The 26575-nt window shown below is 42.2% G+C and overlaps 1 protein-coding gene across 1 annotated transcript in view; it reads right to left on the bottom strand.

Annotated features, from left to right (window-relative positions):
* Positions 1-233: 233 nt before the first annotated feature.
* Positions 234-26575, bottom strand: part of LOC138964131 (uncharacterized) — a 48425-nt gene continuing 22083 nt past the window's right edge. The window contains exons 9-17 of the mRNA XM_070336019.1: positions 23510-23645; positions 20550-20630; positions 18302-18409; positions 12777-12918; positions 11145-11326; positions 10277-10311; positions 2753-2941; positions 1421-1658; positions 234-1056 (exon numbers count right to left, since the gene is read on the bottom strand). Coding sequence (XP_070192120.1) covers positions 928-1056; positions 1421-1658; positions 2753-2941; positions 10277-10311; positions 11145-11326; positions 12777-12918; positions 18302-18409; positions 20550-20630; positions 23510-23645 — 1240 coding nt within the window. The 3' untranslated portion in view covers positions 234-927. The remainder of the gene's footprint in view (positions 1057-1420; positions 1659-2752; positions 2942-10276; positions 10312-11144; positions 11327-12776; positions 12919-18301; positions 18410-20549; positions 20631-23509; positions 23646-26575) is intronic.

Raw genomic sequence — 26575 nt, 5'->3', positions numbered from 1 at the left:
GCGACTGTACTAAATGTTGGCTTTACACTCTTTTGAGGTATGTTTGAAACCGGTTATATTTTCATGTCATGCTGTCGTATGTGAGAAGAGTGACTGTTTCTGTGTTTAATGTTATTGTGTAGACCTAAGCTATTGTGCTACACTGCTTAAACATGTGAGGGTTTTACGTAACGTTTTCTTGGCTTTAGAAAACAGGAATTAACGTGTAAATAATTATATTGGCTCATGCAGCTTAATATGTTGGACGAGTGAGTATTTTTATTGTGCGAGTGAAAGAAACTAAAGACAAGTTGATTTATGGACTATAAACTTTACAGTGTTCCAACTGGGGGGTTTTCATCGCCGGAGGCTGAACTGAACCAGTCAACTGCGGCTTGTGGACATGACCATGGCATGGAGAGCTGGCAGGGTTCTACAGTTAGCCGCCGAGACGAACTGGAAGGATCAAGGACTACGTCAAGCAATGGTTGCGGTGTCGTGAGGACTGGTGCACCCTTGTCAGTCGTCTGAAGGACTTACAGCCATACCAACATCTTGAAAGCCGAAAGATGGCAGTAGGGTAACGTACAGTAGAATACCTATTCGTCTTACCTGTTAAGCTGCTTTGTTTGAGCCAAAAGGTGTCTGCGTCTTGGACTGTAGAGTTTCTTGCGGTGTTGTCGGCCTAGGGTACTGGTCGAAGCCGGAAATGATTTTGTGATGTAAAAAGCTTTGTAAACTAATAATAATTAGTCTTGGCAGTGTCAAGATCCATTTAACACCAGGTTTTTGCGTGTGTGAGTGCGTGTGCGCTTGTGCCTTGTAAGCTACGGTAGCGGACAACTATTCAGATTACATTCAAGTCTGTAAACAAATACTAAATTTATAGAGTTGTGTAGAGGCATTTATGATTGTCTAAAAACCGGACTATACCACTCCATAACAGTGCTACTGTGCGTCTTTGACAAGTGTCTCGTCGACCGGCGCTGCAGTCCTTGTGGCCGTCAGGTTGCTGTGAGACCAGTGCACTGACTCCATTGCCGGTCCGGTGATCAGGAACTGCCTGTGGTTTTCCTCCTGAGACAGAAGAGCATAAGACTAGTTTGTGTAAGGACTGGCACATGAAAATAGTGTATACTTTTTTTCAAACGCAGAAACAGATAGACACAGACCGAGATCAACACACACTCTGTCAGTCTCTGTCAGTCTGTCTGTCTGTCCCTCCCTCTTGATCTATCTCTTGCGCGCACCCTTTTTCGCCCTTTCTGTCTGCCATTTTTGCACACACACACACACACACACACACACACACACACACACACACACACACACACACACACACACACACACACACACACACACGCACACACACACACCTACCTCCTGGTCCCCTACACACCCGCACACCAATCACCCCAACCACTAAATCAGCAACACTCACGTCCATGCTGTCAGACAGGGCGTAGGCCACGACGCTGGGACGCTTTTTGAACACGGGGGGCTTGACGTTCTCCAGCCCGCAGAAGAGGGCTTTGCACGTCACGGCCTGGTTCCTGCAGGCGTTGCCCATGGAGGTGGAGCAGTCCGACCAGCAGCGATGACAACAGTTGACTTGGGGATCTTCCATCATGATTACGGGGATGGACCCTGAACTCCGCGCAGCGACCACCCTCATGTTGCTGTAAAAATAGATTTTAGGCGGAATAAAACATGGCCGCCGCTCAGATGTAAATAAGCTGTGTAGAGAAGGAGTTTGTGTCGTCTGCTAAGGCACAGAAAGTTTGTTAGGGCATTTGCTGTAAGGGCAAAAGTCTGTTAGGGCACTTGCTGTAAGGGCAAAAGTCTGAGGGCACTTGCTGTAAGGGCAAAAGTCTGAGGGCACTTGCTGTGAGGGCAAAAGTCTGAGGGCACTTGCTGTAAGGGCAAAAGTCTGTTAGGGCACTTGGCTGTAAGGGCACTAAAAGTGCACATTGTCACAGTGTGACAATCATATCTGCTGAAATATCATATCCCCTCTGTACTCCACTTTTGTCTGTATTTGACTGTTTTTGTCGCGTAAAACAAAAACCAGCAACACAAAATACAAAAAGTGACTATCATTTGTCATTGTTTATTCATTTCTTTCATAAAATAACATTCAAACAAAATAAAACATTCAAATAAAAAAAACATAGTGCACTGGCCCACCTGCCCTTAAAGTTACTGGAGCTGTCAAGTCCAGGTGCCCGGAGCCTCTTGGGCTTTCCGACATGCCTCAGGCAGCTGTCCGTTTGAAAAAATACCAAGTTTCATTGACTTTCATGCAAGGAGTGAGGAACTGCACACTTTTTACGAATTAAAGTTGGACTGCCTCTGGGCAAGCATGAGTCGCCCTCGACCAGTTTTACATCAGGCCCCGCACGTGAATTAATTTCGTCGAAACCCTACGATCATCATTGGAAGTCTTTTAGTCTCGGCGAGAGGGAGAATTCTGAAAGCAAATGATAGTTTTTCGATTTCTTGACCCGTACATGACCCCGTTGTGTCCTTCAAAAATGACGAGTGTCGACCCGATTTGGGTTTTGTCTTAGTTCATCAAACCCTAGGAGTTTGCAAAGTTCCCATCATGACTCCGCTGTAGCCCTGACATTTGACGAGAGTCCGCTCTAGCTTCACATTTGTTTTATAAAAAGATGATGTTACATTCATGACCCCAACATGACTTCGCAGTGACCTTGACATTTGACGAGAGTGAGCTAATACCCCAAACGATGTGTACCGTACAGCTACAGACCTGCCTGCTGGACTCTCCACCAGCGTGTCCATGTTGGAGTGGGGGTGCTCCCCGCCACGGCCCGCGGCGGGCTGCAAGGTGAGGGTGGAGGTTATTGACCCGTTTCTCGTCAGTCTGCCCAGTGTTATTCGTGGATCCTGGCTGCCTCGGCCTGGGTCCATCAGCGAACCAGTTACAAGAGATCCATGTCTGGTGGAATAGCGGTTAAGGGTTAACCACAGGGCCTTGTGCATTGATCAAGCGTCATTGATTGATTGAGAACAAAAAGTACACATGGCTCGTTTCCTGATCATAACCGTTGGATTTGCTGACACAGGAATGTAGTTTGGGGTCGATCGTCAGTCAGTGGAACGCCACAACTTACTTCCTATCACCGAGACGTCTGCCGCCATGTCGACAGAAGTGACGAACTTTTTTTTAGTGGTGGGGGAAAGATGCACGCTAAAAGATTATTTGAAAATTCAAAAAATAGCCGAAACTTTCATGGCCATTTCGGCAAACTTGCCCTAAAAAATCCTAGCAACAGTCCTGCTGACTTCACATATATATACTGGGCTCTCTCTATACTGACACCATTATATTTAGAAGAAAGCACGTGGTGGCAGACCGGCACGGTTGGCCTAGTGTTAAGGCGTCCGCCCCGTGATCGGGAGGTCGTGGGTTCGAACCCCGGCCGGGTCATACCTAAGACTTTAAAATTGGCAATCTAGTGGCTGCTCCGCCTGGCGTCTGGCATTATGGGGTTAGTGCTGGGACTGGTTGGTCCGGTGTCAGAATAATGTGACTGGGTGAGACATGAAGCCTGTGCTGCGACTTCTGTCTTGTGTGTGGCGCACGTTAAATGTCAAAGCAGCACCGCCCTGATATGGCCTTTCGTGGTCGGCTGGGCGTTAAAGGCAGAGTAAGCCTCCCGTAAACCATCACAGATACGGTCAGGCTTTTACACACAGTACAAACACCCTTTCATTTAAACACTCACCAATTGAGAACATCCTAGGTGCCCTCCGTAAAGAGCGAACAATTTTCAAAGAATTTATTTTTGCGTGGTTTATCTTACCCCTGAGCCATCGTGAACCCGTGTGATCCAGTTTTCCTTTTTCACAATGCAGTCGTCAGTTAGTCATGAATGCGACTCGATGTGAGCTTATCTACAATAGCACGTTTTTTTATGCACGAAACAACGGCTGTGGTTCACAAGAACTCTAGCGATGGCTTTTGACTGTTGAGAGGAACGGCGATTTGCACTGATAAACCTTCGTCTGCTACGACCCTTGCGTGACCCTGCTTCCGGGCTTTTCTTTTTTTTAAACTTTCACAACTTCGAATTGTTCTGATCTTGTCTTGATGAAAAACGAATTCTTTTATGATTAAAGAATGTTTGTGTAACAAGCTGTCAATTTATTATTTAGATTTTAAAAGTTAGGTCTAGCGCAAAAACGAGGCGCCGTTGTTGTTAACGAACAAGTCTACGAAAATAAATTCTTTGAAAATGTCTCACGCTCGACAGAAAGCAGCCAGGATGTTCCCGTTCGGTGAGCGTTCAAATGGAAGTATGCTTGTACTGTATTTAGACGCTCGGGGAGCTCTGTGATGGTTTACGGGAGGCTTACTGTGCCTTTAAGCAAACAAACAAACGCAAACGTGGTGGGAGAGAGAGAGAGAGAGAGAGAGAGAGAGAGAGAGAGAGAGAGAGAGAGAGAGAGAGAGAGAGATAGGGGGGGGGGAGACTCAGACTCAGACTCAGACTCAGACTCAGACTCAGAACTTTATTACAAAAGAATAAAGGTTTTAGGAAAGCCTATTCTTCCAACCTGTCCTTTAAACAACACGTAAAGACGGACGCACGTACAAAATATAGATTGAATCATATAAAATACAGAAATACATTGTATGGAATGCAACACAATGTGCATTTAAGGAATTACATAAGGAGAACTCAAAAAGTACAGAATTACATTGACATAGTTATATCTTTCATTTGGGAATGAAGTTGCTCAGATCAGCCGTTAACACTAGTACAAAATGCTAATTAGCAAAATAACAATCGAACAAGACATTTCATTCACGAATGATGTGTGAACGTGACTGTCTCTTAAACATTTTCACTGAAGTTGCATTTCTTATCTGTTGGGGGAAGGAGTTCCAGAGAAATGCTCCTGAGAAGGCTAAGCTCGATTTGTAGAGGTCTATGCGAGGTATAGGAGGGATGATTTTTTGGGACCCATAATATTATCTTTTTGTGGCATGTTTGAAATGTGATTGCAAATATTTAGGACAGTCGTCATTTAGAATTGTATACAGGAACACAGCCTTGTTTAACGTCAACAGATCTTTTAAGGGGAGGAAATTCAGGAGCTTTAGTTTATCATCCGTGGACCTATTCAAATCATACAGAATAAGTTTTGCAGCTCGGCGATGCAGGGAATTGTCTTTTTAAATGAACATCACTGCAGTTATCCCAAAGTGTTGAAGCGAAGTTTATATGAGGCATTATGTGGGCGTAATAGAACATTTTGAGTGCTTCAGAATCTGCGTAATGCCTTAATTTTGATAACAGGTACAAATTCTTTGATACTATTTTGCAGATATTACTCAAATGAGTTTGCCATTTCAACTCTTGATCAATGGTAACACCCAATAATCTATGTTCCCTAACTTGCTGCACTTGAGTTGAACCAACTGACAGTTGTAATTGTAAAGGACTTAATTGGTGTTTTTGTCTCGTGGTTATCACCATACTCTTTGTTTTAATCGGATGAATGATCATTGCATTAGAAACGCACCACTTAGTGATTTCATCCACACTTGTTTGAAGAGAAGAATTGACGGATTCCAAAGATTTTTGACTGGTGTGGACAGAAGAGTCATCCGCGAAGAACTCACATCTAACTTTTTCATCGCACACATGAAGGGGTAAATCATTTATATAAATACAGTTTCTTTACTTTACTTTATTTGGTGTTTAACGTTGTTTTCAACCGTTCAAGGTTATATCGCGACAGAACAAGATAGGTCCTAATACAGACCATTGAGGGACACCACTCCGGACAAACTCGTTTGACGAAGTTTTACAGTTAATGGATACATACTGTTTCCGTTTTGAAAGATACGATTCAAAAAAGGCACAGGCTGAGTCGTCTTTTAAATATCACTTTAATTTCTTTAGTAGAAGTGAGTGATCTACTAGGTCAAAGGCTTTCTTAAAGTCCAGAAACAACGCTCCCGTTACTTCTGCTTTGTTTATTGCTGAGAGCCAAGTCTCGCATAAAGAGCTTAAGGCGGTGTGGCAGGAATGCTTAGAGCGGAATCCAGACTGAAAAGGATGAAACAGATTCATTTGTTCCATATATGCCAGTAAATGTTTTTGTATGTGCTTTTCTAAGGGTTTAGATAAAACAGGTAAGAGGGAAATAGGTCTAAAGTAGTTTATTTTTTGGAAGTGGTAGTACCTTTGCACACTTTAAAATAGAAGGGAACACGTTTTGTTGTATGCTCAGGTTATAAACATAAGTTAGGGAATCGACAATGTAAGGTAAAGCAAGTTTCAGCAACTTGACTGGAATCTTATCTGGACCCATTGACTTCTTATTCGCCATTTGTTCTATCAGTTTTCCTACCTCGTGCACTGAGATTGGAGGAATAGAAAACGTGTCAGTTTGATTCAACTGTTGTCCACAGAATGTTTTTAATTTTTCAAGACAATCATCCGTATCAAGGGAATCACTCTGATTGAGACAAGATTTTAGGTTGTCTGCTAGCGAAATGAAGTGTTTGTTAAAATCATTTGGAGATATTTGTGAATGAGAATTGGTTGATCCCTTCCTAGATTTATCAAGAATTTCATTCACTGCTCGCCAGATTGTAGCTGTATCCTTTTTTTTTCAGAGATTAGTTTATTAAAATATTCTGTCTTTGCTTGTCTCACTGTGTCCAAAACTTTATTTTGTTGCAGTTTATACTCTGTTTTCATGTTGCGCTCTTTGAAATGATCACGAATCGCCATAGCCTCGATAATGTCTGAGGTTAACCAAGGGGGAAGCTGGGGATGTTTCACTCTATGCTGACGTAGTGGTGCGTGTTTATCAGTTATAGAGAGGGAGAGAGAGAGAGACAGACAGAGAGTAAGAGAGACAGAGACAAAAACAGAAACAGAGACAGACAGAGAGACAGACAGAGAGTCAGAGAGAGTCAGACAGACAGACAGAGAGAGTCGAGACAGAGAGACAGATGGAGCGGAGAGGCCGAGCTCATGTGGGTGTGTATACACGCCCTAGCATCAGCGCCCCCTGAAATCAGCTGCAATGCTAGGCTGCACCCAAAACTTGCTACAACAACAACATACGCGTGGTATTTGTCTCTACAAAAATAATTGTCTCTGGCGCCTTAATAAGATTGTATTTCAAAATGAATAGTATGGTTTAGGAAGGGTAAGATGTTGGTTGAACCTGCCTTTGTTTCAATTTTTACTCAGACGCGAGCTCACGCGCCAAGAAGGCGTGTTTGTGTGTATTCTACAACCTTTTTGTTCAAAATACTAACAATTCTGTCTTGTCGACCAGAATTTATGAACATTTGGGAGATTTTTGTATACTCCATAGCAAACTTATTCATTGCTGTGTGAGTGACAGAAATATTACGGTCCGGTGTGCTGTATTTCTAACACAGTAGCCAAACACATGCAAGTACTTAAGACTTTGCTGGCTGCGGGCTGCAATAAGGGGTGGCTGCATGCTGCAATAGTTTACCGCTGAGTTGCGGCTGCGGGCTGCAACAATTTCATGATCTGTATGCGTTGTTTTCGGTTTGTTTAAGGGTCGGAGCATCTGTTCTATTGCAGATGGAGGTTTCAGGCGAGTAACGAGTTTCAGGACAGTTTCATGGACGTATCAATCGGAGGTGACCGTGACGACTGAGGCTGAGCCTGGCCCTTCGAGAGGACCACTTACATCGACCCCTATGAAGAGAAGGCGTCACCTGTGTGAATGTGGCAAGACTTATACGACAAAAACAAATCTTGCTGAGCACATGAGACTGAAACATACTGCAGCTCCACGTTACACTTGCAATGTTTGCGAGAAGAGCTTCATGAAAAAGGAACTTTATGAGTCACACTGTAATGACCATGCTGGAATCAAACCACATGTATGCCAGAAATGCAGGAAATCGTATTTAAACAGACGAGATCTTACTCGGCATGCATGCCGTGCTACAGTGGAGACGCATGAATGTCCCACATGCCAGAAACGCTTCAGACCAGCAAAGCAACTGTCTCAGCATCAGCATGTTCAAGACGTTTCAAACCGTATGACTGATTCAGACACATACAACGGGGGGGGGGGGGGGGGGGGGTATAGATTCTGTTTACTCTGGTTCCTCCCTCTTTTCTTGGCGTAGGTTGCAATCCATTCTCAACAATTAGAATTATAAGTCGATTCGAAATTCCTTTTATACGTCAGCAGACCCTTTGCACAACGTCAGTGTAAATGTATACCCCAATGATTGCTAAGGATATACTTTTTTCATAACAAAAATATTTCTATTGTGAGAGATAATTTGTATGAATTTCTACTCCGTATTTTGCTGTCTTTCACTGACAATGTTTAATTAATTACTTGATATATGTATATAAATTAGACAATGAGTTATGGAGTTAACAGGAAAAAATATTTTTCTACCTGTTTTTAAAAACAAAACTGCATCTGTATTTTGTATTACATACTCACAAACTATCACGAAAATTGGCCGGTAAATATTGGTATCACCGGGCAGAACGTTTAATTTTTCGATCTACTTAATTCTTATTATCTACAAATTAATCGACCCAAGAATCATCGAAATGTAAGGTGACATTTCTATAAAGAAGCTTGTAAAATATGATTTCATTGCTCTCACTGGTTTGCGAGATACGGAGGTATAGAAAATTTTATATATCATTAGCAATCTTTGGGCAGTATATGTTTTGTGAGTGAGTGAATGCAAGTATTTTCTTAATTGGAGATTCCTTCCACTATTTATGTTAAAAGAAACTAACGTAAATCTACCTCCAATGTGTTAGGTAGGTATGGGTATGTTTCATGTGAATGTATTCGCTTACACTGGGGATGCTCACAGTAATTGATAGCCTGTGTACAAAGAAGAAGAGGAAGAACATCCTCACCGACCTCTCCTCCTGCATGTTCTTCACACGTTACCTTAACCAAAGGTTTTTTGTGTCTTATCATTCCAAAATGCACCCGATAGAACTTGTTTTAGCATTCACTAGTAAATTGGCAACTTTTCATGTCATCATGTGTGCAATTTTCCGTCCAAAAGGTCAACATTGCATGTTTTAATTGCTAAACGCACTGTTGCAGCACGCAGCCGACAATTGTTGCAGCATGCAGCCTGCTGAGAAGCCGTGTGTGTTGCAGCCCGCAGCCGGCAAATCTTGAGTGTTCATAGTAAAAATTCAAATTCTTGGGAGCGGATGGACTTTGGGCAATGAAACTTTATCTACATGGAGATGAATGAATGCTGATGCACCAGAGAACACAACAATAGGTTATGACAAGTACAGCATGTGTATTTTAGGCTTTTAAACCTAGTGTTGAGTATAATTTACGGCTAGCAGCTCAATCAACAGACCACAGCACTTATTTAATGCTTTCTTTCGATAGAAAATATAAGCGTACATTTACTTTACACCTTATGCTGTGTTCACCAGCAGAAGTTGCAATGAATAATGCATTGTGAACGGAACCAAAACAAGTTTTTCCAGAAGACTTTCCGTGCGTGTTTTCTTCTTGTAGCAAGTTTTGGGTGCAGCCTGGCATTGCAGCTGATTTTAGGGGGCGTCGATGCTAGGGCGTGGTATACGTCTGTAAGTATTCCTGCTTGTTGATGGATTTGTATGTACGCGAAGGGTATGGTACATTTCACGAAGAAGAGTGTGATAGTATTTGTGTATGTGTGTTTGTCTGTGTGCCCTACTCTCATGCTACCATCTCAGCCTGTTTCTTATACACGGTGCATGCTAGCATCAAAAGTATAATTACGAAGAGTATATAACCCGTTATTAATGAAGTCGACAAGTTACTGTCGTTATCTGTGAAAAATAACGAGACTTAAGCGCTCGCACGCACGCATGCACGCACGCACGAACGCACGCACGCACGCACGCACACACACACACATACACACACACACAAACACACTCACACACATAAACAAGACTTTTGCGATCCCTGCAGCAGCGCCATATTGCTAAGCCACAAATACAAACCAGGAAGAAGATATCAGTGTCGTAAATCTGAGCCGATAGATTTTAGTATCTGCGCTAACCGATTTTACCGTGTTCTTTAAAGATAAAACTTTGATATCTGAGCTCGACTGAAATACATGTGCGCCAGGAGTGTGCACATTGGGTGAAAAGTCTTGCCAAGAGTTATCTGTACTAAATGTCTTCCTTTTCGATGTTAATAATTACAGCGACACAAAGAAGTACATACTATAATATTCTTATAAACAGACAAGATAGGTACTTACCGTGCTTGGATATGAAGCAGTGGTGAAAAATCAATCTGGAAAAAGGAGGGATAGCACAAATATCAGTCGCTGACATTATATACTTACTCGCGTAAAAGCGCCAGTGCATGCACGCACAAACACGCAGCACGTACACACACGCTCACACACACACACACACACATACACACACACACACACACACACACACACACACACACACACACACACACACACACACACACACACGTTGTGATCTTGAAATTTGACGAAAACCAGCCACATTTGTGTCATGTCTGAAGATCATCAAAACTTTCAACTGTGTGAAATTTGGTGGCATTAGCTTCAAAAACATCAGAGAAATCCTGAATGTTAAGTTTTTTATGAACCGAACATGACCCGGCCTGCTGTGTTGTTGTTTAAAGCTCAGTTAACCACAAAGGGATTCATATGAAAATGAAACTGTGTGAGTAAATCTGCACATGTTATTTGTTTTATATTTCGATTTCGAAGCGTGATAAGCGCAGACTTGTTTGTCTGTCGGTGCCTCCGTCATAAACATGTGCACGCGAGTTTTCAAAAAGTACTTGATGGCTTTCGATGATTTTCCGCATCGTCTGGAACGTTTTTGATCAGGAGGGTTGTTAATAAGTGTTCATTTACATTATCACTATTACTGTTATTACCGCCCTGATATGGCCCTTCGTGGTCGGCTGGGCGTTAAGCAAACAAACAAACAAACAAATTACTGTTATTGTTGTAAAAACAACAGGGAATTTTCATGTCCTACAGGCTAAACATTTTGCTTCTTCAGGACTGGACATATTTTATATTTTACATTATTGTTGTGATTATTATCGGGACGATATATAGCACCATGCCGCCTTACCGGGGTCACAGAGCCTCGCGGGGGAGGCTTGATTCTGAAGTTGGGGATGGCTTTACTTTCCCCCGATTCCTCGTTGAACCCGGCCAGCGACAGGCGCCTTGGGACCCCCTTGCCACTGAAGACGATATTCTGTTCTGCAAGGTCCGGCCATGTTGCCTCCGTCACCCCACTCTCATCCCGGTCTGTAGATATAAAGAAAAATACATATAGCATTTTGGTTGCCTAGGGTTTTTTTTTACATTCAGTCAAGTAATGACTGGATGTTTTGACGACAGCGGAGAGCGAGGTTTGTCTCCCGATGTATATGTGTCTGTCTGTGAAAAGCATTTCTCAAAAACTACCCAACGGATTATTTTGAAAATTGGTACAGACATGAGCTTTTGCTTGAAACAAGTTTCGTCGAATTTTGATAGGGCTATTTGATGACGTCGTATTTGCCCGTTTGCAAAAGTTCAGGCGGCACTCTCGATCGCGGTCACAGTTTTTCATCAATTTGTTTGAAATGTTCGTTACATTGTCTTTTACTTAGTGCGGACTATGGGGTTGCAGTTCAGCTTGGTACTTTACAGATTCGTTTATGAAATGTTCAGACAAAATTAACCTATTTTGTCGATTTCGGAAAAATCGATATTTGAATCACAAAAGTGACATCTAAATTTATAGTGTTGTGTTTGATTAAAAATATGGGCTTAAAATGAAGAAAACCGTTAAATAGCGAATGTCTTTATTGTTGGAAGAAGACACTGCACTTTCTCTGTTCCTTATCATTTGCTGATTCCAAACATATATAGTTTTCTGCTGTTTCAGTGGCGATGAAAATTTGCTTTTGATGCACTCGTGGTTTTGCACGAGTGGGTGATTACGTGTATGACCGTTTTTACCCCGCCATGCTTTCGGAGGATGCATGCTTGGTATTTTCGTGTTTCTGTAACCCACCGAACTCTGACATGGATTACATGATCTTTTCCGTGTGCACTTGGTCACGTGCTTGCGTGTATACACGAAGGGGGTTACGGCAATAGCAGGTCTGCACACAAGTTGACCTGGGAGATCGGACAAATCTCTACCCTTAATCCACCAGGCGTGGCTTGGATTCGAACCTACGACCGACGGACGCAGTGGCGTGGTGGTAAGACGTCGGCCTCCTGATCGGGAGGTCGTGAGTTCGAATCCCGGTCGCTGCCGTCTGGTGGGTTAAGAGTGGTGATTTTTCCGATCTTCCAGGTCAACTTATGTGCAGACCTGCTAGTGACTTAACCCCCTTCGTGTATACACGCAAGCACAAGACCAAGTGCGCACGGAAAAGATCCTGTAATCCATGTCAGAGTTCGGTGGGTTATGGAAACACGAAAATACCCAGCATGCCTACTCAACGAAAGCGGAGTGAGCTGACTATGCTCTCAGAGTATAGTGTGGGGAACCCAAATGGGCAAACGAGCTGACACGTAACCAGAACATTCTGGAACGCTGAAGAAGAAAGAAGAACCTACGACCTTCCGCTTGGGAAGCCGATGTCTTATCCACTAGGCCATTGCGCCCGTCTCGCGAGAGACATTCTGCCTGTGGTATCATCAGAAGCTTCACAAGCAATTACTGCAGTAACGACATCACCAAGACAACGATGGGACATACCTTGCCCGGGCAAATATGGAGGAGCGTAGAAAAGATGTGCCAGCCTCTCCCAGTCGACACTGTAGAAAAACGGGTGATTCTTGTAAACCTCCTCCGAGTTGTCCTCATACCCCAGACGGACCTTCTGGTTCTTCTGCAGCAGCTGAATTCATAACAACGTCTTCGTAGTCGATTTTTCAGTACCACCATTTCATGGTACTAAGGTCAACTGATTTCATTTGTGTTCAATATTAACAAGTCGCGTAAGGCGAAAATACAATATTTAGTCAAGTAGCTGTCGAACTCACAGAATGAAACTGAACGCAATGCCATTTTACTCGTAGCATCGTCAGGCCACCGCTCATGGCAAAGGCAGTGAAATTGACAAGAAGAGCGGGGTAGTAGTTGCGCTAAGAAGGATAGGACGCTTTTCTGTACCTCTCTTTGTTTTAACTTTCTGAGCGTGTTTTTAATCCAAACATATCATATCTATATGTTTTTGGAATCAGGAACCGACAAGGAATAAGATGAAAGTGTTTTTAAATTGATTTGGACAATTTAATTTTGATAATAATTTTTATATATTTAATTTTCAGAGCTTGTTTTTAATCCGAATATAACATATTTATATGTTTTTGGAATCAGCAAATGATGGAGAATAAGATAAACGTAAATTTGGATCGTTTTATAAATTTTTATTTTTTTTTACAATTTTCCGATTTTTAATGACCAAAGTCATTCATTAATTTTTAAGCCACCAAGCTGAAATGCAATACCGAACCCCGGGCTTCGTCGAAGATTACTTGACCAAAATTTGAACCAATTTGGTTGAAAAATGAGGGCGTGACAGTGCCGCCTCAACTTTCACGAAAAGCCGGATATGACGTCATCAAAGACATTTATCAAAAGTGAAAAAAACGTTCGGGGATTTCATACCCAGGAACTCTCATGTCAAATTTCATAAAGATCGGTCCAGTAGTTTAGTCTGAATCGCTCTACACACACACACACACACACACACACACGCACGCACACACGCACGCACATACACCACGACCCTCGTTTCGATTCCCCCTCGATGTTAAAATATTTAGTCAAAACTTGACTAAATATAAAAAGGCCTTCTGCCACCACTTTGGATTTGAAGTTACATAATTTTACACTTTAACGATCTTACGATTTCCACAATTTTTCCCCAGCATTTAGGCGGTTTGAATCCCAGTTCCACAATGTTGAGGTAAAAAGGCATTACCATTCTTAGTTCCACAATTTGAATATTTTCACAGCTTTACAGCATGGAGTTCGCGTCCTTAAAGTTTCCAGTGCCACAATGTTACAGTATTTAGGCATTCGGATTTCACTTCTACAATTTAAGTAGACAGGGCATTTGGTTTTTAGTTCCACAAATTTACAGTACAATTTCATGAAGATCAGTCGGTCCAGTAGTTTTGTCTGAATCGCTCTACACATACACACATACAGACACACACACAGAGACACACACAGAGACACACACAGACACACTCACATACACCACGACCCTCGTCTCGATTCCCCGTCTATGTTAAAACATTTAGTCAAAACTTGACTAAATGTAAAAAAAAGTACACCCTTGTACCCTTGTTTGTGTAGGCTTTATGGGGCAGTAAACAAAGATAAGTCGCGTCAAGCGATATCAAAACATAAGTCAAACTGTCATTCTGAAGTTAAAAGATCGATTCCCATGAAAAAGCCGTCGAGACTACTAGCCGCAGCCGGTTAACCGGTGTAGTATTCCGTTTAGTTCCCCCCTCTGAAAAGGGCCTCCGGGGGACTTTACATAGCTAAAAAGGGCCCCCGGTGGACTTTTCAGAGCTATACAGGGCCTCCGGGGGACTTTTTCAGCTCTAAAAAGGTCCGCCTTTACCGATCAAGCCTCGTTTTTGATTGCCCTCCCCCCCCCCCCCCAACAGCAATTTTGCCCCCCCCCCCCCCCACCCCCCTCGCACCCCAGATGGTCTCCCCTTTGAAAAGCTCTTCCCCGCCCCCCTTTTGACCGCGGCTCCGCAGTCCTACATCTTACTTTGGGTGTTTTACGCTTCTTCGTCTTTGCAACATGAACATCTCCATATTCTTTTGTTATAAAAGAATACGTTTTATCGCGTTTGTAGTTTGCAATTTCAGCAAACAAGCTGTCGTCCATCTTGAATCAACTTTAAATTTAGAACAAAGTGACGTCACTATCCGACGTCACAAAGGCGTTGCGAAGCGGTCGAAGTCATGGACATGGTCCCCGAGTATAGATCTATGTTTCTTGACTCAATTTTCTTTCACTCAGACACACACACACACACACACACACACACACACACACACACACACACACGCACACACACACACGCACCATACATACACACACACGCACGCACACACACACACATACACACCCACACACACACACACTCACACACACACACACACACACACACACACACACACACACACACACTAACACCACTACGCTCGTCTCGATTTCAGGTCTATCTGAAAACATTTAGTCAAAACTTGACCTAATGTCAAACGGGAACACCCTTGTTTGGGTCAAGCTTGTATTGAAGCGCTGGTCGGTCTACTCCTTTATCCTTCTTGTGAATCTATTTATTTATTAAGGAGATTTCTATAGCGCATAACTAGGTATAAGCACACGCAAACATACTCTTATTAAATAGAACTTAGCCTAACAAGACATACTAAGAACACTAAACATTTGAGTTCATACAAAAATAGAGAATTAAATTAAATACTGGACAAACGATTAAAATAAGTTTAAGGCCTACACCGACTACAATGGACTATTTCAAATACAAACATTTAGTTAACTATCAAAGGCAGTGCATAAAACTCCATAATCCTAAGAAGGTCGAACAAATAAAAAACATAAAACTTTAAAAGACTATTTAACTATAATTACTTCGTAAAAGATAATAAACATGGAATACAAAGCTGTAATTTTTAACAACAAATCTAAAAAGATGTTCATGCCATCTAGGAAGGATACAGGAGTAGATCAACCGGCGCTTTGATACAAGCTCCTGTGGTTTGGGCAGGCTTTTTGTGGCAGTAAACAAAGGCATGAAAACGCCCTTGTTTGTGTAGGCTTTGTTGAACAGTAATTGTAATTCAATCAAGTTGGCGTTTTAATGAAACAGATCCTGTGATTGGTCAGAATGCCCCAACTCATTAAAAATTACCGGTCATTAATTGTCGATAACCACTCGCTAAAAAAGTCATTTATCCTACATACGTGAGAGAGACACCCGTGAGATAATAATCGTTCAAATCACACGTGTATATATCATGTAAATGAGGTCATTTCAAGCAAGTCTGGCAGAGACCTGTTTTTCCACTGCTTATGATGCCAAAGTTACCGAGACAAACGTCATAATAGAAAACAAAAATTGCGCTCGCTAATTACCCTCGATGAATCATTAAAACTAACACGTCACGCCACACTTTCAGAGTAACGTTTCTTTGCTTTGACGTAATAGATTGCACGAGGCTTTAGAAGAGATCGAGGTTCTAAAACAAGCGTCTTCAATTTAGCTGCCTCGACTGCAGGACATTTTCAGTAAAATACAAGTAAGTACAGAATGTAGGATAAACAGAATACTACATAGCTTGCTGTGTCGTACCAGATTTACACTCGTTGCTTTTTCAAACAGTGAACAGCTCGCTTTCGCTCGCAGTTCAATATTTAAACAAGTCGCGTAAGGCGAAAATACAACATTTAGTCAAGTAGCTGTCGAACTCACAGAATGAAACTGAACGCAATTCAATGCAGCAAGACCGTGTACTCGTAGCATCGTCAGTCCACTGCTCACGGCAAAGGCAGTGACATTGACAAGAAGAGCGGGGTAGTAGTTGCGCTGAGAATGATAGCACGCTTTTCTGTACCTCTCTTCGTTTTAACTTTCTGAGCGTGTTTTTAATCCAAACATATCATATTTATATGTTTTTGGAATCAGGAACCGACAAGGAATAAGGTAAAAGTGTTTTTAAATTGATTTCGGCAAATTAATTTTGATAATAATTTTTATATATTTAATTTTCAGAGCTTGTTTTTAATCCAAATATAACATATTTATATGTTTTCGGAATCAGCAACTTATGGAGAATAAGATGAACGTAAATTTGGATCGTTTTATACAAAAAATAATTTTGTTACAATTTTCAGATTTTTAATGACCGAAGTCATTAATTAATTTTTAAGCCACCAAGCTGAAATGCAATACCGAAGTCCGGGCTTCGTCGAAAATAACTTGACCAAAATTTCAACCAATTTGGTTGAAAAATGAGAGCGTGACAGTGCCGCCTCAACTTTCACAAAAAGCCGGATATGACGTCATCAAAGACATTTATCAAAAAAAATGAAAAAAACGTATGGGGATATCATACCCAGGAACTCTCATGTCAAATTTCATAAAGATCGGTCCAGTAGTTTAGTCTGAATCGCTCTACACACACACACACACACAGACAGACACACACACACACACACGCACATACACCACGACCCTCGTCTCGATTCCCCCCTCTACGTTAAAACATTTAGTCAAAACTTGAAAGAAAACAAAACAGGAGCAGAGTGATAAGATAGGAATACAGAGACATATTTCTTGGGACTTGACCCTTGCAGGTAGGTGGACTGAAAGTAGTGTGTGAACAGAACAGAACCAATTCTGTCTGTTTACCATCGCATGAAAGCAGGAAAGAGATCGTCGTCAGATTGAATTACAATAACATTAACATGCTTCCATTTGAAACTTCGAGGTCTTCATCGGGGATTGACGCCCGACAAAAGCTAATTGAAGCCCGACGGGTTAACTCGGGGCTATGCCTATAATAATTACACATTAACATGCTTCCATTTGAAACTTGATGAAGACCTCGAAGTTTCAAATGGAAGCATGTTAATGTTATTGTAATTCAATCTGACGACGATCTCTTTCCTGCTTTCATGTGGTTGTAAACAGACAGAATTGGTTCTGTTCTGTTCACACACTACTTTCAGTCCACCTACCTGCAAGGTCAAGAAATATGTCTGTATTCCTATCGTATCACTCTGCTCCTGTTTTGTTTTCTTTGACACACATTTTCACTTCTTTTTTGACGGGTTTCTGGACAGCAAACTCTAAAACAAATTCTTTTCATCACAAAAGCGATCTTTGGAATTGACTGACGTAGTCCAGAAGATTTCATACATCAACTTACGTCACGTATTCGACGTCATCACTTCGCATACCTTATGGTCTCGGTATTTCGTTGGCCTTCATATTTCCTATTTGTAAAATGACCCTCAAAGCTAACCGAGACTAGTTGAGGTTGTATCAATGCGCCTCGCCAGCAGGTTGTTAATGGATTTTTTAGCTAGTGGTTATCGACAATTAATGACCGGTAATTTTTAATGAGTTGGGGCATTCTGACCAATCACAGGATCTGTTTCATTAAAACGCAAACTTGATTGAATTACAATGTGTAAATATTACAAGGACAAAAGTATAAGATACCTGTCTGCAGAGGTCCACCGTATCATCCCTCAACCGTCTGTCGTACACTTCTGGTTTTTGCGTCACGATTTTGAATATGTCCACCCTCGTCTTTCCTTTAAATGGCAACTGTAAAAGAAGACAGGCTTGTATAAAACAACTGCACCTTCAACTTACAAAGCGACTAGAGGAACAAAGAAAAGTGGGGTCTTTGGTTCGTCAGTAATTTAGTTTAAGTGAGTTTTGGGCATAGGAGCTTCCGTCAGAATGCTTGGGCGGGACCTAATCAGAATAAGGTTTTCTGGACCGATACTCCGATCGACTGACCCCACCAAGGCACTTTGATACAAGCTCCTGTGGTTTGAGATCAATCAGAAAATGGGGGTCAGTAATGTCTTGAATGGCCGCAGGACTATTTTAATTATTCTCTGCCGTTTGAGGTGTAGTAATTCAACTCATATAATATACAAAAACCAATAGCCTGCATGGTTTCTTCCTATGATGCATGCGTGGGATTTTCTTGCTGAATTAAGTTCGCAGATTGACAAGTACGAAATTAGTTCAGCGAAAACTTATTGCTATGTGTTCAATCCGATACTACATGAAAGCTTACATGTCTGTGGTTTACATGATCGTTAAACGGGAAGAAGGGTACGTAGGGGAGGGGCTCCTAATATGGACCACCTTTTGTTTCATGCTGATAACTAGCTTGTTTTCTTGCGAAGAAGTTTCATTTTGTGTTTGGTAGTCCTTTCTTTCTTTATTTGGTGTTTAACGTCGTTTTCAACCACGAAGGTTATATCGCGACGGTTGGTAGTCCTTCTCTTAGGTTAACCGTTTGGCCTAATTAGAGTGAAATAGCTTTGATAGACATTCAGCAAAAATTAAATACAGAAAAAAATCACAAAGGGTCCATATTAGGAGCCTGGGCGCCTAATATGGACCAGTGAAGCGGCCTTCACGAATCACTGTAAAAAGCCCCCTATATTTCAAAATAACATGATACAACTTAGTGTACAAGTCAGCCTAATTAAAATATGCTCTATATTTATCTGTTTCAGGTTGATGAGAGCATTATTTGAAGCACACCGAGAAACTAAAGAAGCTTATCAAAAACAGAGTGAAAATAAGTGAAATTATCAAGTTCCACGAAAAGAAGACTTTTTGTTGCATTTTTTTTAAATCTCGAGGGCTAGTTATAGGTTATTTCCAGCAAGCTTCTTAATGAATTAATGAAAATAGCCTTTAGCTTTTATTTTCTTCGATTTGTTGGAGGTGGTCCATATTAGGGGACTCGCACATACTTTGAGATTTTGCTATTATTTTTTGTTTGCAGTAGAAACTCGGGGTCAACACTGCTAAAATGTAACAAATACGGTTTTAGCTGTCATATTTAGCAATTTGTGTGTGATAAAAGCTTTGGCTGTGGACAGAAACGAGTCCGTTTTAGGCGGCAAATTTAGAGTGAACGCTGCCAAAAGTGAAAAAAAGAGAAAAAGCCTAACGGTTTTGAGATTTCTGTTTCTGCAACTGTTTTGACATGTGCAAGTTATCCAGAGAGGGTGAATACAGCGAAAAAACTTTTTTGAGCGCTCTAGCGCCGTTAGTTTGTCAGAAGAGAAGGTGGTCCATATTAGGAGCCGGTCCATATTAGGAGCCCTTCCCCTATTTTCTTTTTTGCGGTCTTTGGCGTGGCAACATCTGAAGCTTAGCGGGTAACAGGACGGAAATATACGTTCTTTCTTGCTATCTTTGAAGAGGCAACATTTGAAGCTTAGCGACCACCCTCACTATGTTCTCCTTTGTCTGGTGTGTATCTTGTTGTGTTGGTCCACTTTAAAGACCGACATGAACCGGCCCCCATAGCGCAGTGGTTAGCGCAACGGGCTGCGGGCCAGGAGGTCGTGGGTTCGAATCCCATCAAAGTAATGTGGGGTTTTCGGGCTACGGCCGGTTCCTACCCAGAGTGGAATTGCTATGGTTGCAATGAGAAGGCTGGAACCACACAGGCGAGTGTCACTCACTTTACGAATGCGACTTTGAGGGTGCCCAGGTTGCGCTTATTAGCAACTACATGGCGGGCCAACACCGCAGGTGAAGCAGTTCTCGGGCCTGGTTGACGCCAGGATATATTATGACAGTAAGCGTAGAATGCTGCCCTGTCACGGAGTCTCATGTCGATCAGTAAAGTTCACACAGGAAAGACTTTGGCTTCAAGCATGTTTTTTGAGGTAGGATTTGACTACTGCATATTTGTGACGTCACTGACCTCTCCGTGCACCATGGTGTAGAGCATGATTCCCATTGACCAGTAGTCCACCGACTTGTTGTACATTGTGCGGTGGTGCATCTGAAAATACCCACACAGTGGTTAAAGGTACCAGTAGCTAGTCCACCGCCTTGTTGTACAGGGTGCGGTGGTGCATCCAAAAATACCCACACAGTGGCTAAAGGTACCTGTAGTTTATCGCCTTGTTGTACAGGGTGCGGTGGTGCATCTGAAAATACCCACACAGTGGTTAAAGGTACCAGTAGTCCATCGCCTTGTTGTACAGGGCGCGGTGGTGCATCTGAAAATACCCACACAGTGGTTGAAGGTACCGGTAGCTAGTCCACCGCCTTGTTGTACAGGGTGCGGTGGTGCATCTGAAAATACCCACACAGTGGTTAAAGGTACCAGTAGCTAGTCCACCGCCTTGTTGTACAGGGTGCGGTGGTGCATCTGAAAATACACACACAGTGGTTAAAGGTGCCGGTAGTCCACCGACTTGTTGTAAAGGGTGCGGTGGTGCATCTGAAAATACCCACACAGTGGTTAAAGGTACCAGTAGCTAGTCCACCGCCTTGTTGTACAGGGTGCGGTGGTGCATCTGAAAATACACACACAGTGGTTAAAGGTGCCGGTAGTCCACCGACTTGTAAAGGGTGCGGTGGTGCATCTGAAAATACCCACACAGTGGTTAAAGGTACAGTCCTTCTCACGTCCACAATCACGTTCACCAGCACAGATCTGGTCATGCTTTCACATGTGAAAAGAGCATTCAAAATAAACAGTCTGACAACTTTCTGCAAAGAGTCTAATTTTTGGGCTGAATTAATTTCACAAGTGACACATGTCGACCATAAACATTTAAAAAAAAAAAAAAAGAATCTCGTACTACACGAAAACCAGCCAGGGTGCTCTAGCTTCAAAGACGTCAGTGAATATGCTAATATTATATTTAATCTCTTTACTCATATATATATATGACCCCGCCGTGAACTTGAAACTCCACTAACTTGCAAAACTTTGCAACTTTGACATACGAGAAGAAAGTCAAACCAATTATCTACCCTGAATAGATTGTTTTGTTTTGCTACCTTGCGTATTTCGCGTGCTATGCTATTCCTCCTGATGCAGGTGTCGATCGCAAGAGTGGTCAAAAACGGGACTTTTTGCGTCATTTTTTAGGGGTATCATGACAAAAAAGTCTGCACTTTAGCAATGATTTGGTGGATTGCTTTGAAACTTTCGGAATATTTTACCAACATACTAGAGATACTTCGAGCAAAATTATGGATTGTTACAGGTGTTTGTTAAAATGTTATGCAATTTTTCGAAAGAAGTTTTTAATCTCGTCATAGGATTGTTCCCTTGGGTCCAAAAAATTAATGACTTTGCATGTCTTTAGAAAAATTATTGATACACACACTGCTAAAGTTTTATGTGCGTGTAAGCACTGACGCAAATTTGCTGGGCCTGTAAACACGCTACATATTTAAGCGATGATTCTGGTGCAACAGCGATCGATGCCCAGCCAAGCGTGACCGTAGCATGTTTTAAGAAGGCACCCAGCGTTAACAGTTATAAGCGCGAAACAGCGTGAACGTTCCATTTTTTTCTCATGTGTTTGCATGACTAGCAAATTAACGCCAGCGGCTACACGCAAATGAAACTTAGACAGAATCTGTATCAATCATTTATCTGTGGATATACAAAGTCATGAATTTTTTTAAGACAAGTGAACAATCCTATGACAAGTTTAACAACATTTTCCAAAACATTGCGTCACATCTGGATAAACAACCGTAACGATCCAAACTTTCGCACGAAGTATCTCTAGTATGTTGGTAAAATATTCCGAAAGTTTCAAAGAAATCCACCATGTCATTGCTAAAATGTAGCGCTTTTTGACATGATACCCATACAAATTGAAGTAAAACGTTCCGTTTTTGACCGCTCTTGCGATCGACACCTGCATCAGTAGGAATAGCATAGCACGCGAAATACGCAAGGTAGCAAAACAAAACAATCTGTTCAGGGTAGATAATTAGTTTGACTTTCTTCTCGTATGTCAAAGTTGCAAAGATTTGCCTATTGTGATTTCTTGTCAATTTTTCATTCGGCTCTTCCGTTTTTGTCTGGTCGATTTTGAGGGTACCCTTACTTGAGCGGCGGTCACGTGATCCCTGTAAAAGAAATATTTAATCCAAAAGGTGATCCTGAAGGTTAAGTGAACGGTCTTAACTGGCATATACAGTTTTAATGAAATGACACAGGAATTAATGCTTTAATTTGGGTTTGAAATTTGTTGCAATAATTTGTTGGCCAACTTACGAGCTTGCCTCATGTTGATTTCTAGGAAGTGTCCAGGCGGATGGCTGTTCTTATCCAGTGCCAAACCACAAAGTGTGCACAGTACTAGGAATAATTAGGCCAACAACAAAAATAGTCTGTTTACGATAACATAGGCAAAAAAAATAGGGTCGGTAGGTCGGAATTTTTTTTGATTTTTTTTTCCCAAAAAACATATTTTTAAGTTATTTTGCCAAAAAACAAATTTAATTTGTTTTAATTTTTGTTCCCAAATGCCAAAAAAAGTCTAGGGTCGCGCGTAAAAATAGGGTCGGTCGGGATACGGTAAACAGACTTTTTTTGTTTGTTGGCCTTACTCACACCGTACCGATGGTATTTTTAATTCTAGAAACGCACTGATTAATATAATAAGGTAACATTGGTAAAAGCATGGGCCGCTTCCAACAAGTAACACGCATCATCAAGTCGTAAACAATTGTTAATCAACACTTCCCACACTCTTATTATCCCCCCCCCCCCCCCCAAAGAGAAGACAGTATTCGATGTCAAAGATGAAAAGTATCGATTCAAGAAGCATGTATAAGATGCACTACAAAAACAAAATACATAAAGAAATAAATGAATAAATAAATAAATAATAATGAAGCTGTCACCTCCGGAGCCATTTCCTTGACGGTCCCAACCATGGTATCGGTGAAGTTGTTCTTCATGTTGGTCTTGGCCAGCCCAAAGTCAATGATTCGTATGTGACCATCTTGCTTTATCATCACGTTTTTCAGTCTCAGGTCCCTGCAAATGGCGGTGTGATTCAGCACAACGCCACAAAGCAAGTTTCCCCACTCCATCTGCTTAACCTTCGCCGGTGGTCGTGGGTCCGTGTGAACCCAGAAGGGTGTTTAATTGCAAATATCTCTTAAACTAGTTGGAATTTTTTTGATGAGCTTTTAAGAATGCCCCAGGCACCTAAAAAGCTCTTATGTCCTAAAATTTCAGCGAGAAGTAATTAACACAAAAAAGTCATATTTAGACTACAAACATCGTAGGGCCGTGCGGACCCATGTTTCTCAAAGAAGTAAATGAGAAGCATGGGTCCGCACGGCCCCACGATGACTTCCGTGTGTAGTGGACGGGCGAAGGTTAAACGTACAGTTCTCTCCACGTGCACAATTAGGTCCAGGCTTTACCGTGGAATAAAAACATCCTCTCACTTGGACACTCACCTAAACTCACCATCCTGTCTGCTTTCTCTGCAGGATGGGAATGTGTTTATGAATTAATTTCGTAATGTCGTAAATGACATTAGTGTTAACCTGTAGAATTCATTCAGCAACAAAAATCCCACTCTGCGTCGGAAGCAGCCAGACTGCTGCAGGGCTCACCAGACTGTGCAGGGCTCACCAGACTGTGCAGGGCTCACCAGACTGTGCGTCCCCGCGAACTAAACGCACAAGAACCCCAAAACACAAACAAGAAATTCTTGAAGGGGATCCCGCGACGCAGTAAAATTGAAAGTGACGAGCGGGACCCAGGACGCACTAAGTTTGCGTTATCATGCGTTCCATCGCTACTGATTTTCACACTCTTGTCGTCAACTAGTTTCAATACAGAATGGACAAGAAGGTACACTTGGCTAGATTTGTGAAGACGATAACATTTTCTGCCAGATCTTTACCGACGCGAATTCACGATGTAGGCTAAATCTCACCGATATGACAATTAACGTTTAGTGAATTATGTCTCGCAAAACTTCCAAAAGTCCTCCTGGTATTGGGACCCTCTAAAGTTCCACTGAACAAATTAAAAAAAAATGGTGTCCCAGCAACCTCCAGGTAGAGCGTTAGTGGGGAGCCCCGCTGTTGACATTTGGCAGGTGCCGATGGGGTGGGATGGACTTACCTTATGTGTAAGGTTGAACAGAACCTGCTATTCTGACTTCGTCATGTGACAGACATTTTCTTCCACACGAGATTACTGTTGATGTCTAACGAAGCCGTGAGGCTGAGTTAGACATCAACTAACCGAGTGTGGAAGAAAACTCTGTCACACGACCATGTCTGAATACCATTAATGTCTCACAGCTTCAACAGAGGAGAGAACAAACACGTTTTACGTACTCACGCTTTGACAAGCTAACCACTGGGTGGCCGAGTGGTAACGCACTTGCGCTCGGAAGCGAGAGGTTGCGAGTTCGACCCTGGGTCAGGGCGTTAGCAATTTTCTCCCCCCTTTCCTAACCTAGGTGGTGGGTTCAAGTGCTAGTCTTTCGGATGAGACGAAAAACCGAGGTCCCTTCGTTGTACACTACATTGAGGTGTGCACGTTAAAGATCCCACGATTGACAAAAGTGTCTTTCCTGGCAAAATTGTATAGGCATAGATAAAAAATGTCCACCAAAATACCCGTGTGACTTGGAATAATAGGCCGTGAAAAGTAGGATATGCGCCGAAATGGCTGCGATCTGCTGGTCGATGTGAATGCGTGATGTATTGTGTAAAAAATTCCATCTCACACGGCATAAATAGATCCCTGCGCCTTGAGTCCGAGTCTGGAGATACGCGCGCGATATAAGACTTCATATATAACATAACTTCAGCCATGATTGTGGAGAGATCTACTTCTTTCATGGAAGTGACTGAACAACTATGAATGACGTTTCGGTTTGTGCGAATGTAGTCACAGTCTGTTTCGTTTGAAGCATCGATTTCTTGATGACGTCTTTCTGTGTCTGAATGCGCAAATAGTTTGTTATTTATGCTCACTTTGTCTTCTCTGTACACAACTCTGTCCTTCATAATTCAGACTGACAGGCCCCATGAGCAAACCACTTTTCAATGGCAGCTAAACTCGCGTATGGAAACAGTACTGTCGGCTGGGATGCCGTTAAAGGACCAGACCACGCTGTTTTAGCGTCAAAAACGCTTCGAATCGTGTTCCTGCGCGACCGAACACTTCCCGATGTTTGCAGTTAGTTAGAAAACCACTTTCTTACCGTCTTCAACAATGTTTGGTTTACTTCGGAATCTTCTAAGGCCGTAATCCGACGAATTTTGTGACCGAAGCGACGGATTTCTTCTCCAAAACGACCCGCCATTGTGCCGCGTGATCTTCGCGAGACTGGCTTATGAATAAATTATCCGTGACGTCACACCGTGTGGAGATGGTAGTTTACCAACATGACAACAAGCGTAACTGCAGACGAAATTGAACCGTACATGTTCGAACTACCGGTTTCTCTCCTCGAATCAAGCATGAAAGATGAGGGCGGAGGCCACTTCCAGCAGTAGTGAAACAGTGACGATGAAAATTGCGACACTGTTTGTCTCAGCGATCAAAGGTAAACACGCCCGCTCTCTGTGCTGAACTTATCGTCTGCTTTCGAGTCTGTGCTATTTTTTTCACTCTCGCCTTGTCAACGCACTCGCGAATAAGTGGGATATTGTTTAAGTGTTCATGCATTGCATTCACGAGTAAAAGAACAACAGCTCATCGCAGTTTTAACTGTTCTTGATTATTTCAGAGACTGGTGTCAGAGTGGCCACTGTACCTGTTGTATTGTGTGGGAGGGGCAGATTTGAGAGAGAGAGGAAGCTAGCCTGAGGTACATTGTAGAATGAAAACTTGCAGGGGAGCAAGAATGCATCACCAGCCACGAAGGTGTACATACAACTTTTTTTGAGGTGCCTATATTTGTTTGATTGTTAAATGTATGTATTTGTTGT

Source organism: Littorina saxatilis, linkage group LG4 (genome assembly GCF_037325665.1).
Source record: "Littorina saxatilis isolate snail1 linkage group LG4, US_GU_Lsax_2.0, whole genome shotgun sequence".
In the NCBI taxonomy this organism is placed as follows: Eukaryota; Metazoa; Mollusca; class Gastropoda; order Littorinimorpha; family Littorinidae; genus Littorina; species Littorina saxatilis.
This window is presented reverse-complemented; position numbering and strand designations above follow the sequence as displayed.